The sequence below is a fragment of the Coniophora puteana genome (assembly GCF_000271625.1).
Source record: "Coniophora puteana RWD-64-598 SS2 unplaced genomic scaffold CONPUscaffold_5, whole genome shotgun sequence".
Taxonomy (NCBI): Eukaryota; Fungi; Basidiomycota; class Agaricomycetes; order Boletales; family Coniophoraceae; genus Coniophora; species Coniophora puteana.
The window spans coordinates 668672-685445 of NW_006913057.1; the positions used below are offsets into that span (position 1 = coordinate 668672).

General features: G+C 58.3%; 4 protein-coding genes across 4 annotated transcripts; 2 read left to right on the forward strand and 2 right to left on the reverse strand.

The window, feature by feature from the left end:
- Nucleotides 1-303: 303 nt before the first annotated feature.
- Nucleotides 304-1892, reverse strand: CONPUDRAFT_152762 (acid protease; the record flags this gene model as incomplete). The annotated part of the gene is made up of 5 exons (XM_007769539.1): nt 304-613; nt 686-995; nt 1088-1477; nt 1531-1636; nt 1701-1892. 5 exons carry the CDS (start codon nt 1890-1892, stop codon nt 304-306), a joined length of 1308 nt encoding a protein of 435 aa, XP_007767729.1.
- Nucleotides 1893-4199: 2307 nt separating this feature from the next.
- CONPUDRAFT_164601 (uncharacterized protein) lies at nt 4200-11200 on the reverse strand. Its single transcript, XM_007769540.1, has 6 exons — nt 10606-11200; nt 7724-10553; nt 6021-7654; nt 5196-5952; nt 4406-5086; nt 4200-4247 (listed from the first exon to the last, which is right to left on the reverse strand). The coding sequence occupies exons 1-4, from the start codon at nt 11068-11070 to the stop codon at nt 5911-5913; spliced, it is 4971 nt and encodes a 1656-aa protein (XP_007767730.1). The 5' UTR covers nt 11071-11200; the 3' UTR covers nt 4200-4247; nt 4406-5086; nt 5196-5910.
- Nucleotides 11201-11328: 128 nt separating this feature from the next.
- On the forward strand, nt 11329-13499 carry CONPUDRAFT_102591 (alpha-ketoglutarate-dependent sulfonate dioxygenase). Its single transcript, XM_007769541.1, has 7 exons — nt 11329-11613; nt 11674-12273; nt 12340-12434; nt 12501-12563; nt 12622-13028; nt 13091-13203; nt 13259-13499. Exons 2-7 carry the CDS (start codon nt 11950-11952, stop codon nt 13370-13372), a joined length of 1116 nt encoding a protein of 371 aa, XP_007767731.1. The 5' UTR covers nt 11329-11613; nt 11674-11949; the 3' UTR covers nt 13373-13499.
- Nucleotides 13500-14022: 523 nt separating this feature from the next.
- On the forward strand, nt 14023-15480 carry CONPUDRAFT_72239 (uncharacterized protein; the record flags this gene model as incomplete). The annotated part of the gene is made up of 1 exon (XM_007769286.1): nt 14023-15480. The coding sequence occupies one exon, from the start codon at nt 14023-14025 to the stop codon at nt 15478-15480; it is 1458 nt and encodes a 485-aa protein (XP_007767476.1).
- Between the last annotated feature and the right edge of the window lie 1294 nt (nt 15481-16774).

Below are 16774 nucleotides of genomic sequence, written 5' to 3' on the forward strand. Positions count from 1 at the left end.
GTAGCGCTGTTGACTTTCTTGAGTTCCCCAACACGCGACACGCGTCGCGTGTGAGTAGTGCGAGCGAGCATCTCCACGAGCGTGAGAATGACACGTCGCTTCTGGGGTCCGACCTGGACAACGCGCGCGATTCCGCGTTTTATTGCAAAGCGCAGTAAAGGAAAAGACAGTGAACCATTCAAAGCCTACTCGTGACTCGCAAAACTACCCGTCTCGAATCGACATCACATGAACAAAACCGAACACAAACCCACCACGTCCAACCCTCTGAATCCCATCCACCTAACATACCCCTCCATCCGTTCATCCCCCCAGCTCCGTAAAATTCCACACAATCGCCGGAAACGCATCCACCCCAATCAACCGCTGCGGCGGCGCCGTCTCGTCGCCGTACACACCGTACGCGTCCCCCGAGAGCGCCTTCTGCGCCTGCGTGACGATGCTCGCGGGCGCCGGTGTCGACGTGGGCGCGGCGAGCGCGAGGCACTGTGCGGCGTCGGCGGGCGTGGAGCTCGGTGTCTGTGCGATCTGGTCCGCGGTGCGGTTGGCGTTTTTGGGGAATGCGAAGCCGATGTAGGGGGTGGGGCAGGCGGGGGTGGGGAAGCGGTAGGCGCTGTGTGTTGCCCGTAAGAGAGTGTAAGTGAGAACTTGACGGGATGGGTGAAAGGAAGGAGGGAAGACGCACGTGTACACGCTCCTCAAAAAAGGCAGCCCCAGCACGACGCTCGGCTGCGCCGCGTCGCTTCTGTTCGCGATGGCGACGTCGCAATACCCCTCCGGCGACCCACCGTCCTTCCGCAGCAGGTTGTGCGCAGAGTCGAGCATGTAGTCGACGCCGTTGATCGTTGCGTCGAGGGAGACATAGGGCGTGGTGACGTTGCAGAGGTACGAGAAGAGGCCGTAGTCGGGGTCGATTGAGATTGTGTCTTGCGGGCCGGAGAGGTTGGAGTCGGTGAGGTAGGGGTAGGTGTTGGGGATGGCGACGGAGCGGTATACTGGCGTGGGGGGAACGGAGGCCGGGTTAGAGGCGAGCGAAGGTTAGCTACGACCACGTAGAGGAAAGAGAACTAAAGGACTCGGAACGCACGCGTGTCAATCCCGGCCAGCACACCCTCGCCCCCATTCGCGGCTACACCCGTACTCCCGTTCCCCATCGGCACATAGCTCCCATTCCGCCCCTTCATCCCGTCGATCCTAATAACGCCCGCATAGTCCCACGTCGCGTCGGGCGTCTCCATCGGCACCCAGTTGATCTCGCCCTCGTAGTCGTTCGGATCGAGCGCGCCGATCGTGATCTTCGGGTCTGCGGGGTCGAACCGCATCCCGATGACGGGGTTGAGCAGCTGGTCCGATGCAAGGAGCTGGGAGAAGATGTGGCGCGATTGGGAGGTGGTGTTGGTTGCGCTGAGGAGGACGCCGAAGTGCCCGTTTCGGATGCGCGGGGCGATGGAGGGGTCGAAGCCTGTTGTGAGTGTGACTGTGCGTGGTGTGAGGTGATGGTGAGCGGGGAGAGGGTGAGGGATGGCGCACCGAACTCGGTGTTCGTTGTGCTCAGTATGCCGCCGAAGCTGATCTCGTCACTGCCGTAAGGCCCGTCGAAGCTCGGGATGCCGTTTGGCCATTCCTCGTCTAGTTGCTAGCAGGACCACGTATATTAGCCTTCGCTTGTCCACCCCACAGTGAAGTCCATTTCTGCATACCTTGTAGGTGGTGGACGCCGATGGATCAAAGTACTCTTCACCAGAGCATAGCACGCAGTCGTACGCGTTCACAGCGAAGAGGTCGCCGGCCATGCTGAGGGTGAGGTTGACCTCTTGCAGTGGCGTGCCTAGATAGACGGGGAAGGTGGCACCATTGAAGATGTCGATCTCCAGGCCCTGTGGCACGGTCATGGGAAGGCTTATCCATGCTGTTCGACAGTTTGAATAGATCGTTTGACGTGTAGTAACAGAGACGGTGTAAGAGACGTACTTGGGCCATCCGCCAGTGCCGATCGGACTGCGAAGAAAAGCCATGCGTAGCGGCAGAGAGCCATTTTGAATGAGTCCTACGGGGAGAAGCAAAGCGCCCTCGTATGCAAGTACGGCTGAGCTTGTTGAAACACGGGCAGGAGGAGCCTGTGGTCGGATGACTCGTTCATGTTCATCCGTGTTCACTCGGAGGCAACGAGGAGACAAAGAAAGTGACAGAACTTTGTCTGTTTGATGTAAGCATGATGGCCAAGACTTGGCCAAGAACGAATGTCGAATCTTGGAGGATGTTTTCCATCCCGAGCCAATCCAAGGGCAAGAAAATGACAGGTCTCGGAAACCTCCGATAACTTCGGGGTGGATACCCTATCACGTGGGCGTTTAGACGCCCGCCAAGCACAAAAAGAAAGTTAGGCGCCATTCCCGCCCGCGATAACACGTCAGGTCGACCAAGAACAGGAACATGTGGACCAGCTTTCATTCAACCACACGATCTTTCATCCAAATCTGCAAAGCCAGGAACAAAAGGCTCTCGAAAAGGTTAAAATGAAAATGATTCCGTTACGCATGTACGGCTGCCATCGACGGAATGATTCCCAGTCACGTCAAAGTCTGAAAACGGCGCCAAATCTGTACAATCTCGTACAGTGCATCCTTCCATCCACACATGCTCTCTCTCTCTCATCCTCTCTTTGACTAGGTGATCTTGCGGCCCCGCGCGTCTATCAGACCTACTTTCTCCTTGGCACCGAGTTACGGTACATCGCTCTCTTGAAAATCAAATCCAGGTCCACCATGGCCTCCTATGCCCTTCTTGACAAACAAGAACACGAGTTGCAGTCCTTCCCGCCCCAGCTCTCACCTAGCGACCCCGAGACGACAACATTCCAGCCATCCCTTCCCTACGTCTCCGACCCACACTCGGCAGGCGCCCGCTCTAGCTCAACTACCGCGTTCCTCTCCCCGCTCCGCCGCTCCATGTTCCACAACGACCCGCCGCCTCCCCCGCTGAGCACCGCCCGGCGGATGCGCACTGGCATAGGCTCGGTGCCGGCCTGGACGCCCGCGTACGACCTCATCAAGGCGCTCGTGCTCCCGCTCATCGCGATCGCGTACTTGTCGTTTTGCTACACGGTGCATCAAAAAGTCGTGCCTGTGAGCACGTATGGGTGGTATTCGATCGTGCCAGAGCACTTGGGTGAGCCTATGTTTCCTCTTCAGCAGTCGAGACGGACTTGCTGATTGGGATGTGATGGATGTGAAGCTGCCATCAAGGCTGGCATAACGTCTATCAGCATCATCGTTATCAGCGTCGCGCTCTGGCCGCTGACAGATCTTTTGCAGGATCTCAAGGTCAGCCCTCCTTCCCATCCTCCTACCACCACCTCCTTTGCTTGGTAAACGCTGACGCGACGATAACCCACGCATGCCCAGAGCGAAGAATTCTTCCGCTTCCTCTCGACCCACCCGCACGGCGCGTCCCTCGCGTCCGTCAACGGCATCTCGCTCCCCTCCTTTGGCGCCGTCCAGTCCACGCTCGCGATGGCCCGGCGCCAGTGCTCAAGATACTTCTTCTTCGCCGCGGTCGCGAGCGTTTTTTCGATTGTCACATCGACGATGGCACCTGCTGCGTGTGGGTTTTCCCTCTGCCGTCCTTTCGTTTGTTTTCTCGGCGCTTGACGATTGCTCAGTGACGATCCAGTCTGTCCTCTCGGACGGCGATATCCAAGCGTTCGCAGTCGGGTCGATTGGGATCAACTCTGTCTGGAAGTAAGTCTTGTCTACTCCCCCAGCCTTCCCTCCCTCTTTCCCTCATAACTTCCCCGGCTACCCCTCCCAACCACCACCCCTACTCACCTCACCTCTCCACCCACAGCCTCTCCAGCACGGGCCTCTACGCCTCATCCGCCGTAACCGACAACGAAGAAACAGCGTCCGCAATCGTCTGGGCCGAAATGGAGCTCGGCGTCACCTACGCCTTCTCCGCCTACCCCTCCTCCTCCTCCTCCTCTTCCGATTCGCAATCAGACGACTACACAGCATACATCGTGCCCACCCCGCCCGCGCTCCCCAAGTCCGCGACGGCGCGCTGGCTCACGGACGTCGTGGGCGTGCGCCCGGCCTGTGCGTGGGCGAGCACGAATTTGACTGGTAGTGAGGGCGGGACGACGACGGTTAATGGGAGTTTTAGTGATTTTGATTTGGGGACGGGGCCGTTGGTGGGTGTGCAGCTGATGGGGATGGGGTTGGATGTGGGTGTTCCGGGTGGGGTTGCGCGTGAGTTTTCTTGTCTCTCGGTTTCGGTCTTCCCCCATCCTCCTCTGTTCTCTGTGTCTTGCAGTGCCTGCGGTGCTTTGAACACAATCAGCGTGAAAGCAGGCGCTGATATATGGAGGTACATATTTAAACGGCACGAACTCAACCCGACTTTACAGCTTTAACCCAAACCGACTCGACGAATGCGCTCATCTACGACCTCGACCCGTACACCGCCTTGGTCAACCACAGCACCGGCGCCCCGCCCACCGACGGCTCGTCCGTCTGGATGGTGGGACAGTGCACCGCCGGCTGCGAGGCCCTCAACAGCAGCGCCTCTGGCTTGCTGGATATCGATTTTTCCAACTCCAACTCCAGCGGCGGCGGGGAGATACCGCACTACTCAGTCAAAGGCCGCGACCAGACATGGACACTCGCGTTCCTCGCGTGCCGCCCGAACGCAGCCGTCGAGACGCGCGAGGTGCGCAGCGACGGGCTCGGCGGTATCGCCGTGCAGCCTCCGAGTCCCCCGTCCTCTGGCGCCGCCACAGGAAAGGGGGGAGGAGGGCAGATGCCGCGGCAGGGCAACCTGCACCCGGCGCAGAGCGCGTCGCTCTTCTCGCTCGCGCTCAGCCAGATCGGGAGCGCGGCTGGGCCGACGAGCACGCTGCTGTATCAGTATGGCGGGCTCGGGTCGCTCACGCAGGCGCATTTTGTGTTTGGGAAGGACGCGGTAGACGCGCTGCCGAGTGGGTACGGGGGAACCGGGTCGGGCGCGGGGCAGCCGCGGAGCATTAAGCCGTTGGGGGAGGCGGAGCTGAGCACGACGTACGGGAAGATGGTGGTTGGCGCTGCAAAAAGTACGTATTCTGCACTTGATCCTTTCCTCTCTTCTCTCCCTTGCTTGCTGTACCCTCGTCTGAAAACTGCGCCTTCACCTTCGATTTGATTGATTGTGCAATCAACCAGCATATACATCCGGAAAACTCGGCACCGCCTACGTGCCCGGGCGCATCTCCTCCCCGCGCCTCGTCTTCGCGTCCTCGCTCCCGCACGTCGTCGTCAGCACGCTCATGTTCGTCTTCCTCTCCGCCATCGTCGTCGTCGCGCACTTCCGCAGGGGCCGCGACGCGCAGTTCACGCTCGTGAACGTCGCTGCGGCGCTGCACGGCTCGGATCTGCCCGCGCGGTGCGCGCAGCTGAAGGCCGGACGCGCTGGTGGCGCGGGAGGAAATGATGGAGATGATGAGGAGAGAGGACTCGGGGACAACAGTAGGGACGTCAAAGGCGATGTGGTGGAGATGCTTGGGGAACGGAGTTTGGTGTTGGAGTCGCATGACGAGGGACCGGGCACGCTGCATCTGACATGCGCGTGAGGGGTGTTACAGTCGCTAATGTATGTCCGTTCACCGCTTGCTTGCTCTTTCGTGGTATAGCACGAGCCGAACTTCTCTATTTGTGCGCACGTATATTCAAATAACGATAAATATAGTATAGCAGTGTACTAGGGTACTAAAGGAGGGGAATCATGAATAAATAACGAGCAGAACTAGAGACAATTAATATTAAACGAACAAATAGAAGAAGGAAAAAACGAGCGTGTGCGTATATGTTACGAGACCATCCAATCCCCTTCTATACACCCCATCCAAACTATAGTTTCATGGAAGAAAAGGAACAATAATTAGTAGGTCCTGAGCGCCTGCTGCAAGTACTCGTCTAGCGTCTGCACGAACATAAACAGCGCATCAGCACCCAAGTTCAACACAAGCTACGTTGCACAAAGAAACGCACCTTGTCCATCTCAGCAAGCTGCTCGAACGAGCTCGCGTATATCCGTCTCACGTCGGGGTGCAGCGCCTGCACGTCCACCGTCTTGCCAAACAGCATCTCCTCCACCGGGTCCGCCGCGACGATCTCTGACCGGCCGACCGTCATGCGGCTCGCGGACCTGTCTACGCCGAATCCGTCCGGGTTCGAGGCGGAGGCAGCGGCTGCGCGCCGCGCGTTGAGGTGGATGATCGCCATCATGTGCGAGATGCCAAAGTCGTCTGCGGGGATGGCAGGCACTCGCCTCCCTGCCTGCGCCTGCGCGCCCTGGCTCAGCTGCGGCTGTGGGGAGTGCGCCTGTTCGGAGGGGAGCTGCGACTGCGAGCGCAGCACTGGGCCGTGGTAGTCGTCCGAGGAGGGCTCGGGGCTGCTGAGCCCCGCGGTCGGGGTGGCGTACACGGATGCCTCGGACATGACGCTCCCGAAGGAGGGCTTGCGCGCGTTGCTGTTGAGCACGCCGCGCGGGACGGGCGACGGTGCTTTGTGAGGGTGAGACTGGTTCTGGGCCTGGATATGGGGGGAGACGTTGCGCGTGTCGATCATTGTCGGCGTTGGCGTACGCGCGGTGCGGTCCGATAGCACTGGCGACGCAACTCGCTGGCCCTGGTATTGGTTCTGGTTCGGGGAAGCCGAACCTGGCCTTCCAGGCGTTGGGGTACCAGCGTCACTCCGTGCAGCGAAGCTCTCGTCGTCGACGGAGTACTGGCTCTGCTGCGAGCTAAGATCGCTTGACACGCTGTTCGCTGAATGGGGCGCCCGGCTGGGCACGAGCCTCGAAGAAAGGTTACCGTCCTTGTCCCTGATCTTGTTGAGTACCCTCCCCAGCAGCTGCTCGTTCGCGCCTCCACTTGATCCCTGCCTCGTTAGCCCAGCAAGGAGGTCTCCACCCGAAGGCGAACCTGAGCCCGAACCCAAGCTCGATCCAGAGCGCGAATGCGGGCTCGCGCTGCTCCGCCCGTTGTTCTGCGGAGAACGCGCACCGCGGTCGCCCCTTAGCTCCTCTTCGACGATATCGGATATATCAAAGGACTCCCCATCTTGAATGTACGAGTACCGCATGGTTCCAGGAGCACCGCCCGGGCCAGTAAGCCGCGAGGAACGAAGGACAACATTCCCAGGAAGAACGACGTCGATGCCGCGCGCGTCGTTCTGCTGCGTGCTGAGCACCGCGCGTTGCTTTTCGCGCGAAGCTGCGCGTTGGGCCGCGATGAGCTCCTGGCGGGACATTTGTTTTGTCGGGGAGGCCGCGCCTCCTTCCTTAGCGGCAGCTTCTCTTTCTCTCGCTTCCCTGGCGGCCTCCTTTTCCTTTTCCTTCTCCTTCTCCTTGTCCGTGCCCGAGATCGAGTCGCGCAGGTGCCGGAGCGCAACGTCGTCCAGTGGTGCAGACGATCGGTGGCGCGAGCCTGCATGGCGATACGACACCGCGCGCCGGAGAATGAACACGGGGTCATCGGGGCCAACGTCCTCGATGTTGCCGAGGAGCTGCGCCGAATCGATGGAGCGCCGCTTGTCCGCACGCCTGTCGACGGCCTTGAAGTGCGGGCCTGGGTGCGGGTACGCGTCGACGATGCGGCTCGAGGGGGCGAGCTCGCGCTCTGCTGTGCCCCGCAACGCAAAATAGATTTAATCAGTAACTCGGTCAAAAACATGTTGCGAGGCAGACGCACCATGCCCCTTGAAGCTCGCCGTCAGCCAATACCGAACCTTGCTCGAGCTCCGGCGTTTCGTCATTTTATCCTCAACTTCATCGCCTCCATCCACAACACCTTCCACAATCCCGAACCGCTCCAGCCCAAGCTCGATCGCCTCCGCGACAATAGCGTTCTTCGGGAACGAGAACACCTTCCTCCGCAAATGCGGCGACACACCCGACGCCGTCGAGGACATCGATCCATGATCATGGTGGTTGCGCGATCCATGGTGGCTATGATGATGACGATCCCGATCGCGCAGCATGCTCTTGAACACGATCGCCTCCGTCTGCGGGTCGAACGCCATATCCTCGGGCAGATCCTCCGGATAAACCACAAGCTGCACCGCAAACCTGTAGCTCGGGCTGCTGAACGACAAGTCCTCGCCCGCCTCGCCGGCGTACGACAGCGACGACACGCTCCCCGCATCCACCGCCTCCATCGTCGTGTCCCCTCCCCCCATCCGCATACCCGTACCGAGCACGCCAAACTCCTCGTCCATCTCCTCGTCCCCGGCCGGCCCGCGCTTGTTCAGGAAAAACTTGACCGCCGAGTCGTCGCTGAAGTCGTTCATCTGCAAATTCTTGATCGCAGGGTGCATCGACAGATCGCTCCGCACCGAGCTCAAGCTCCCCACGCTGCTCCGGCGCACCGTCGGCAGCTCCTCCGCGCTCTTCGCCTCCTCGACCAGCCGCTCAAACAGCGTGAGCGGCGCCTCGTCCCCGCGCAGCGCGGCGCACGCGCCGCCAGGAAGCTGCTTCACGCTGAGATAGTAGTTGCGCGCGTCGTCCTCGCCCGCCGGCAGGCGGAAGCGCTGCACGGCCTGCCGCACGAGGTCCGCCGAGGACGTCGACGCGTTGAGCAAGACCGTCTTGAACGTCGCCTCCGTCTGCACGTTCTTCCCCGCAAAAACGCGGATGACGCTCAGGTCTGCGATACCGGGGCCAGTGCCGTCCGTGGACGCGGAGGGCAGCACGAGCGACGCGGGACGCGCGCGGCCCATGCTTCCGCCGCCGGCGCTGCCGATGCTGCCACTGCCTGGGAAGGGGAGGCCCAAGCCTGATTGCGAAGACGACGACGTGTGGCTGTGGGTATGGCCATGTCCGGGGCCGGGGCCGGGGGCTTGGGAGGGGCCATTAGGCGTGGAAGTAACGTTGGGCGCGAAGCCGCCCGGAGAAAGTGTCGCGTTGCCGCTGCCGCTAGTGGGTGTAGCGCTCGATCCGTTGGCGCCAAGCACAGCTGATGCGCTCCACAGGCCCAGAGAGGGCGCCTCAGGCGGAGACGATGGCGAGCGGTTTAGGTACTGTTGGTACAGCGCCCGGTCGCGCTGGAGCAGCTGCGAGGCGTGCTGGGACACTTGGGCCTGCTGGCTCGGTGGTGTCTGCGGGTTCTGCAGGCCCTGCTGCGCGCCGGGCTGGCCAGGGCCAGGGCGCATCGGCGTCTGCATCTTGTTCTCCTCAGACGCACGGATCACCTGCTGCTGGTGCGCCATCGCGCTCGCTGTTGTCGGGCTCATTAGCTGTTGGCCATCTACACCGCCGTGCTGCACGGTGCTGCTCGACCGCCCGCTGTCGATTGAGTTGCGCCCGACGATGCCCTCGGGCCCACTCGTGTTACCCGCGTCGATCGAGCCAGTGTGAGAGGAGGAGGGCGAAGCCTTGTCCTTGTTCTTGTTCTTGTTCCGCCCAAAGATGCCGAACACGCCGCCCTTCTTCTTCTTCTCCTTGCCGCTGCCCTCATCGTCGGTGGTGTCATTGCTCCGCTCTTTGCGCAGTTTTCCGCCGCCAGAGCCTGGTGCTGCAGCGCCTTGACGCGCACCGGGAGCGGAGCCAGGGCTGGGGGAAACGGTGCCAGAGGGCGAGACAGCGCCGGACTTGCCGCCGCGGGCCTTCTTGCGCGCCGCGTCCTCGAGCGCCTCGATCTCCTCGCGCGTGCGCTTGCGGTCATCCTCCTGCTTCTGCATGATCGCGCTGGGCAACAGCGGCCCACTACCATCGTCACGCGCGATCGAAGGCGTCACAGTGAGCTTCTTAGTCTCCAAGGTATCCGCCATCGCGGGGTCGCGCTGTATCGCCATCTGGGCGTTCGCGGCGGCCTGCTGCTGCTGGAGCTGGAGCTGTTCTTGCTGGCGACGCATGAGTTCTGCTTGCTGCTGCTGCTGCTGTTGCATCCGCTGTTGCTGGGCTTGCGCTTGCGCCTGTACCTGCAGCTGCGCCTGCGCCTGCTGCTGAGGCGACTGACCCCCAGCTGGCCTCAGCGCCTCCGGCGGCCCGCCCGCTCCCGCACCCTGAGCCATCCTCTGCGCGGCGTTCCTCGCCTGAATCTCCTGCGTCGCACTATCATCCCAGCCCATCCCGTCATCCGGCTCCATCATGTTCACTCCGCCGTTCTCGGGAGACAGAGGCTGCCCGCGCCGGCGAATCTCTGCATCCTGCGCGCGTTGCGCTTCCCGCGCCTGCTGCTCGCGGAGCTGCTCCTGCGCGAGCTCGGTGTCCTCCTCCTCGTACGCGTCGTCGTCCCACTCGATGTCCTCTTCTTCCTCTTCCTCTTCGTTCCACACGGCCGGGGGGTAGCGGTGCACGGACATGGAGGGGGTGAAGTTGACGGTGCGCCGATGGAGGGCACGTTGTTCGGCGCTAATATTAGCAGCTGCGGGGGCCGGGGCCGGAGCGGGGGCGGGCTGAGTGTTGGCGGGTGCGCCGGGGGTAGGCGAGGGGGTGGTTGCATGAGAGCCGTTGTGAGAGTTGAGGTTGACGCGGATGCGGTCGACGTCGTCTTGAAGTTCTCGGGAGGTGGGTTGGGCGAGCTTGGATGTCGGTGTCAGTTCGGACGGTAGCTACTAGTACGACACAACTCACATCGACATTGCGGTGCTTGTTAAGCCTTGCGAGACGCTCAAACGGCGTCTCAATGTTCTCCGCTGGTATATAGCCCACGTCCTGCGTCTTGAGCACCCTGACGAGCCACCAATAAGAGTTGCTGTCGTCCATCAAGAACAGGCTGTCCCCCTTGACGACGCTCGCCTGGCCCTCGACGGTGGCGGCGAAGCTATGGAGGGAGTAGACGAGGTCAAAGTCGATGCTCTCGTTGGGGATGGAGAGGGAAGAGGAGCCATCGTCGTCGTCTATGTAGTCGACGTCGCGCTCGTCGCCGTCCGAGTCATCCTCCATGACGGAGTGCTCCTCGTCTGACGTGCCACCGTAGTGAGCAGCATCTGCGTGCGCGTGCATCTGGACTGCGTCGTCTGTTTGGATTTCGCCACGGAGGTCGAAGGTGTCCTGACGTCTGGGATGTCGGGCCTGTTCCTGGACCTGCATTGACATTGCCGGAAGTCTTGATGGGGTTGTGTCAAAGTGAGGCCAGTTTTGTTGGAGATTTCGATGAGAAGATTAGATATTAAGGAGCAGGATAGAAAAACAAAACGGCGGCAAGTAAGGGACTGGGAGGAACGAGAACAGGGAAGGTGTGGGTGTATGCGGTGGGCTCGGATGCTATTGTTGCCTGATCCCATTGTTCGCACAACTCGCAAAACATCTTTCACCTGTCATCCCATCTCTTGCTCACGCACAACTCACACCTCGAGCAAACGAGTTCAACGTTATACACCGCAGCTACAATGGCGCTCTCGTTGAAGGCTAAGTAATCTCAAGCAGCTTGCAGCGAAGAGCGCAAGCACATACTCTCCGTCCAAGCGCTTGCTAAGTTCAATCTTGCAATGACGGCAGTGATTGACGTGGATGTGCTGGTTCTAGCTTCCCTGATTTGCATTGTCTTAACAGCTTAATCTTAAACCTTTGTCTGCCTCCAAAGAAAAGTGTTCCTGCCTCGCTACGTGGCATGACGGGACCGCATTTCGCAGACATAAGGTATTTATAGAAACTTGCCAAAAAAGCAAAGTGTGAGCCATGGTTAACAACTTCTCGTAGTCTGACGAGTGATCACGACTTACTAGCATCCCGGTGACTAATTTACCACCGCATCGCTGCTGGTCCCTTCTAGGTTCGAATTACGCCCGGTCAGCTGAACGATGGCTCTAGGAACAAAGTCTCCACCTCCAGATAACAGGAATAAACCATCACGAGCTTGCTTGCGTCTACCACGAGCACAATGATGAGCTCAGTCACGAGCGGCGCAATACCAGTTCAACTTATAACCTGCGCCAAGTGACCATCTCGCCTCTTCTCAGCCTCGACCGAACAGCCATGTCCACCGCCACCGAGACCGTCACGCAGACTACAGAGACGCTCGCGAGTCTGTCCTTGAACAAACCCAACGAGGGCGAGAAGAAGGAAGAGTACCGTTATTCCCACCTGCTGCCTCACTTCGACCATCAGCTTAAATACCCGCCACTCGTTCCGTTCGAGCACGTCGACCCTGGCCTTCGTGCGCTCACGCACGCAGACCAGCGTGCGTTCCTAAACGGCGCCGATAAGGTCGTACAGCTGACGCCGAACCTGGGCACCGAGGTGCGCGGTGTGAACCTGCTCAAGCTCGACAGTGATGGCCGCGACCAACTTGCGCTCGAGGTGAGCCCCAGTACACCACGACGCTGGTATAAGCTTTTTCTTGGGTTGTGTTAACGCCACGTACAGGTCGCAAGGCGAGGGCTCGTCGTGTTCAGAGATCAGAAGGAGTTTATCGACGCAGGACCCGAGTCATACCTCGAGTGGGGACGTTACTTTGGAAGGTAAGGTTTCGTTAGTCAATCCAGCACGTCCAGCTCCCGTGCTCATGTCCTCTGTGACCTACTCAGGCTGCACATCCATCCCACGAGCGGCCACCCAAAGAACTATCCCGAGTTCCACATCGTATACAAGTGCGTGCACCCACGAGATAAGACAACACCACTACTGATTATGATTTATCAACCACAGAGACGCAAGTTTTGACCTCGCCACCGTCTACGAAAACAGTATCACCACGACCGTCTGGCACTCCGATGTCTCGTACGAGCTCCAGCCCCCGGGCCTAACCACCTTCTTCCTGCTCGACGTCCCGACCACGGGCGGCGACACCCTCTTCACATCGCAGGTGTCGACGCTGCGCCGACTCTCGCCGCCCTTCGTCGCGTTCCTGCGCACACTCAGCGCGGTGCACTCCGCCGTCGAGCAGGCCGCGCGCTCGCGTTCGCACACAGACGGGCAGGGCGGGGTGGTCAGACGCGAGCCAGTGGAACACGTGCATCCGCTGGTCCGCAGGCACCCGGTCACCGGTGAGGAGGCGCTGTATCTCAATAAGGGATTCACGAGGCGGATTGTGGGGCTGAAGAAGGAGGAGTCAGGTAGGCACCACTATAAGCGCTTAAGCACATAAACGCGTTCAATGCTTACGAACGTCCGGCAGAAACGCTGCTCGACTTTTTGTTCAGCCACATCGCTGCATCTGTAGATCTGCAGGCCAGGGTGAAGTGGGAGCCCGGAACCGTTGTCCTGTGGGACAATCGCATCACCGCCCACGTAAGTGACATTGCCCACAGTCACAAGACACACTTTCTGACTTGTACACCTCTAGTCTGCGGTCATAGACTACGCCGAGTCCAATCAGCGCCGCCACGGTCTACGCATTGCGCCGCAGGCCGAGAGGCCGATCCCTGCTCTGGAAGGTCTGCAGATCCCGACATTGTGAAGGAGGAGGAATACCACATGATGTTGAGAATGATAGTGTAAGATACATGTATGCATAGATGATCGCTCTTGTACCATTGAAAACTCATGTCTTGTGCAGATAGCTAACTTCCGGATAGAAATTAAGTACGCCGGCTTCCGAATAAAATGCTTTTAGTCTTCCACCGGCCATGAGTATTTGGATACATGGGTGAATTTTGAGGGACAGTAAGAGGATGCATATGACCCCACTTCCCGACTGTTGGACGTGGCCGCGCAGTAATACTATAATTTGATTGTAATAGCGCCTAGGGAATGAGTCTCCCATCCGGCAAGTACCGAAAGTCACCAAAGTCCGATGGGTTTCGATGGGCGCTTGCACATTCACCGCCACTACGTTCATTCTAACACACTTCAGCGCTGTTCCCGCAGGCATATGAGCTACCAGGTAAGTTTCTTTAAGCATCATTTACCGAACAAAAGAAGAGAATACTCACAGTAATTTGCACTGGCAGAGAAGCTGCCAGAAATCAAAAATGCCTCCTTGCCGAAAACATTCGGCTGAAGGACGCCTCGTGTACAACCCTGAGCTGTCACTGTTCTTGCCCATGAACCCGTTTAAAAGCTGAACAGTGAAAACTTTCCCTTCCACTCTGTCTCGTGTCAACGTCCATGTCCGAGCACCAGAACGCGAAACTTCCTCCCGCTGCTCTTGTCCGTCTCTTCGAGATTCACCTGGCTCTTGTCCATACCGAGCATTCCGACTTGGGAACGACCCCGCCCGAGCGCGACGTTTGGCCACTCCTCCACGTGTGCCGCGAGTGGCGCCACGTTGCCCTCGCCACACCGCATCTCTGGAGGCACGTATCTTTGGCATGGTCGCCTAGGCTCATCTCGCTCGCGATCGCCTGCTCGAGTAACGAAGAAGACAAGGCTCTTCTGACACTCCATTGCACTGAACAGCCTGTTCCCTCGCCCGACGACGCGAAGATTGTCGCTCTTTCAGAGGGTCTCTCCCGGGTGAAAGGCATGTTCTTGGTCCGTCGCGATATCTCTCAGGACAATGCACTCCAGCGTACGCTCTCCCTCCTCGGCTCCTCGCTCGAAACTCTTGTCGTTGTTTCCCTCGAACCGAATCCCCTCCAGCTACCGACACTAGCCTCTCTGAGACGCCTACACGTGAAAGGCTGCGGCATTCGTTTTGTCGATCCAGCACTGTGCCCCCTGACTCACCTGATCATCGCTGGCGGCTCTGCGTCAAAGCCTGTAATGACGCTTCGTGATATCCATCGGCTGCATGCCGCCTTGACCGTGATAGAATTGGCTGGCTCCATCGCCATGTCTAACAGCAATGAACCTCACCACAGCCTCGAACAAATCCATATGTCGTGCAGCAACCCATGTCTTCAGCGCATCTCCATTGAGAGTGACCTATTGACATCCCAGACACTCTTCAAACTCATCGACGCTCCACCCACTACACAACTGCATATGCGTTGCTCTTCCCTTTCTCCGTCCGAGGGGCCGCTAGAGATGGATAACCCGGTTCTCTTCCTTTCGCTTGTGAACATAACTTCCGAGCAGCGCTGGATGCCGACGCCACTCATCATCAGCGTCAGTGAATTGTCCCTTCGCCAGTACCGGACCACCCGAGGCTACGGGCTTGTGGTCTCGTGGGGTCCTCCTGCGACATCATCTACGGACCAGAAGCCCGATCTCCGATTCTCGGTAGACATGAGCTCTTTTATCTCGGAAAGCTCGATGTATGATACATTGAGCGCTCTAGTCCACGTGCTCCCGTATGACGATTTTCCTGTGGTCCATGTCTCCGGCTTTGACTCACCATCAAGCAACCTTCAGAGGCGCTTGTGGGGACTGTTTAGCTCTGAGAGCAAGATGACTCACCTCAGCGTTTCTGGTTGCCATTCCAGAGGACTCCTTAATGCTTTCAAACAAGGTTTACCTCGCGCCCCGTCACAGCAGCAACCGAGATCTCCTCTGCGCCTCCGGTTTTCCAACTTGTTTTCACGCTCCTCCACATCGACTACTCGCGAGCCTGCTTCGCCATCATACGCAGACGGCACATTTGTGCCCTTGCTAACACAACTATTGATCGATGGCTCTATGTGACTTCAGAGGATTACTGACGTAGTTATCTGGTCACGACATTCGATAGGAGTGCAGCCCATAAGACCAACTTGAAGATTCACATGCCCTTACAAATATTGAGAAGTAGATTGCGAGCCCAAAAACTCCGCTAGCTCAACAGTTTAGCTACAATATTGTGACTGATTCCAGTGTTGCACTACTGCATCGCCCGAGACCTCACAAATGCAAAACATTGATAAAGAACTCGGAAGGTTACGAAGGATTTTGCAACCTCGAAGTGACCTAAAGGTTCGGTATCAAGTACTGTACCGTCGGCAAGTTCATCAACAAGCATCAAATCTCAATCAAATCTACAAGGAGAAAGTGTTAAGGGAATAAAAATCGACCAAGATTCACATGCCCTTAACACTCTTTCCTTGAAACAGGAAGAGTAATTCTCTAACGGCTGCTCGATCCGTTAGCGTAGCTTATCATGCCATAGCGGATCGACGGTGTTGGCACTGCCGGCATTAGAAAAACGATAGAATCGACGGATCTGGCGGTCGATAACGCGTTATGCTAGATCGATAAGGATCGTGCCGTGTTTCGATTAGCGATGGTGATCTTTGAACATATCTGAAAAGTTGGGTGAGGCAGACTCGTCATCGCCGATGAAATTTGAAAGTACAATCGGCGCTGAGCTCCGTTGTCGCGTAGAAGCCAGGTAACTTGCGTTCATAAACGATGACTGGTCTCCAGGAACTGTATGTGTGATGAATTGAACCTAGAAAAGCCAGTGACGGGAAGCGCAGCAGATCTAACGCGCAAGAACTCACGATGAAGAGAACAATCACGGAGAACACAATGGTGTCATTATCCGCCACGCTCCTGCACTCAACACGAGTAACGAGAGCCATACCTGTTTCCAAAAATGTCGCAGTGACGAAGTTCTGAGATAATGCCAGGGTCAGATCTCAGATCTAATGAAAGCGCTCCGACACATGTGCATATACTCACCGCCATCACCTCCTCAGCGCTTATCGTCGACACCTAGCAATGCAGGGGCTTGTTCTAAAATCGCTTACCGCAATATAATGTGTCATGAAAGCCTCCTCTTGATGCCTTCTTATCCGAGTCTGCCCCTAGACACTCCTCTGATGTCTTTTCCTAGAGCATACAGTCCTCTGAGCCGGAGAAAAGGTTGAAGGGAAAGGGAGGCGTACGGATCCGGGCGTGGAGGTTCACTAGTACTCGCGATGGTACCGCATCGTATCGCGGATGGAAACGTTGTTTTCGTGCCTTTTCCAGCAGCTAGTTCATACGAAGGGGCCGACCA

Bases quoted from the DNA above. Each gene is read 5' to 3' on its own strand.
- CONPUDRAFT_164601 (XM_007769540.1), bottom strand. From the start codon at position 11,070: ATGTCAATGCAGGTCCAGGAACAGGCCCGACATCCCAGACGTCAGGAC. The intron at 10,554-10,605 runs GTGAGTTGTGTC...CCGACATCCAAG, and splicing joins ACAAGCACCGCAATGTCGAT to CTCGCCCAACCCACCTCCCG. The intron at 5,953-6,020 runs GTGCGTTTCTTT...ATGTTCGTGCAG, and splicing joins AGCTTGCTGAGATGGACAAG to ACGCTAGACGAGTACTTGCA.
- CONPUDRAFT_102591 (XM_007769541.1), top strand. From the start codon at position 11,950: ATGTCCACCGCCACCGAGACCGTCACGCAGACTACAGAGACGCTCGCG. The intron at 12,435-12,500 runs GTAAGGTTTCGT...TGACCTACTCAG, and splicing joins TGGGGACGTTACTTTGGAAG to GCTGCACATCCATCCCACGA. The intron at 12,564-12,621 runs GTGCGTGCACCC...TATCAACCACAG, and splicing joins GAGTTCCACATCGTATACAA to AGACGCAAGTTTTGACCTCG.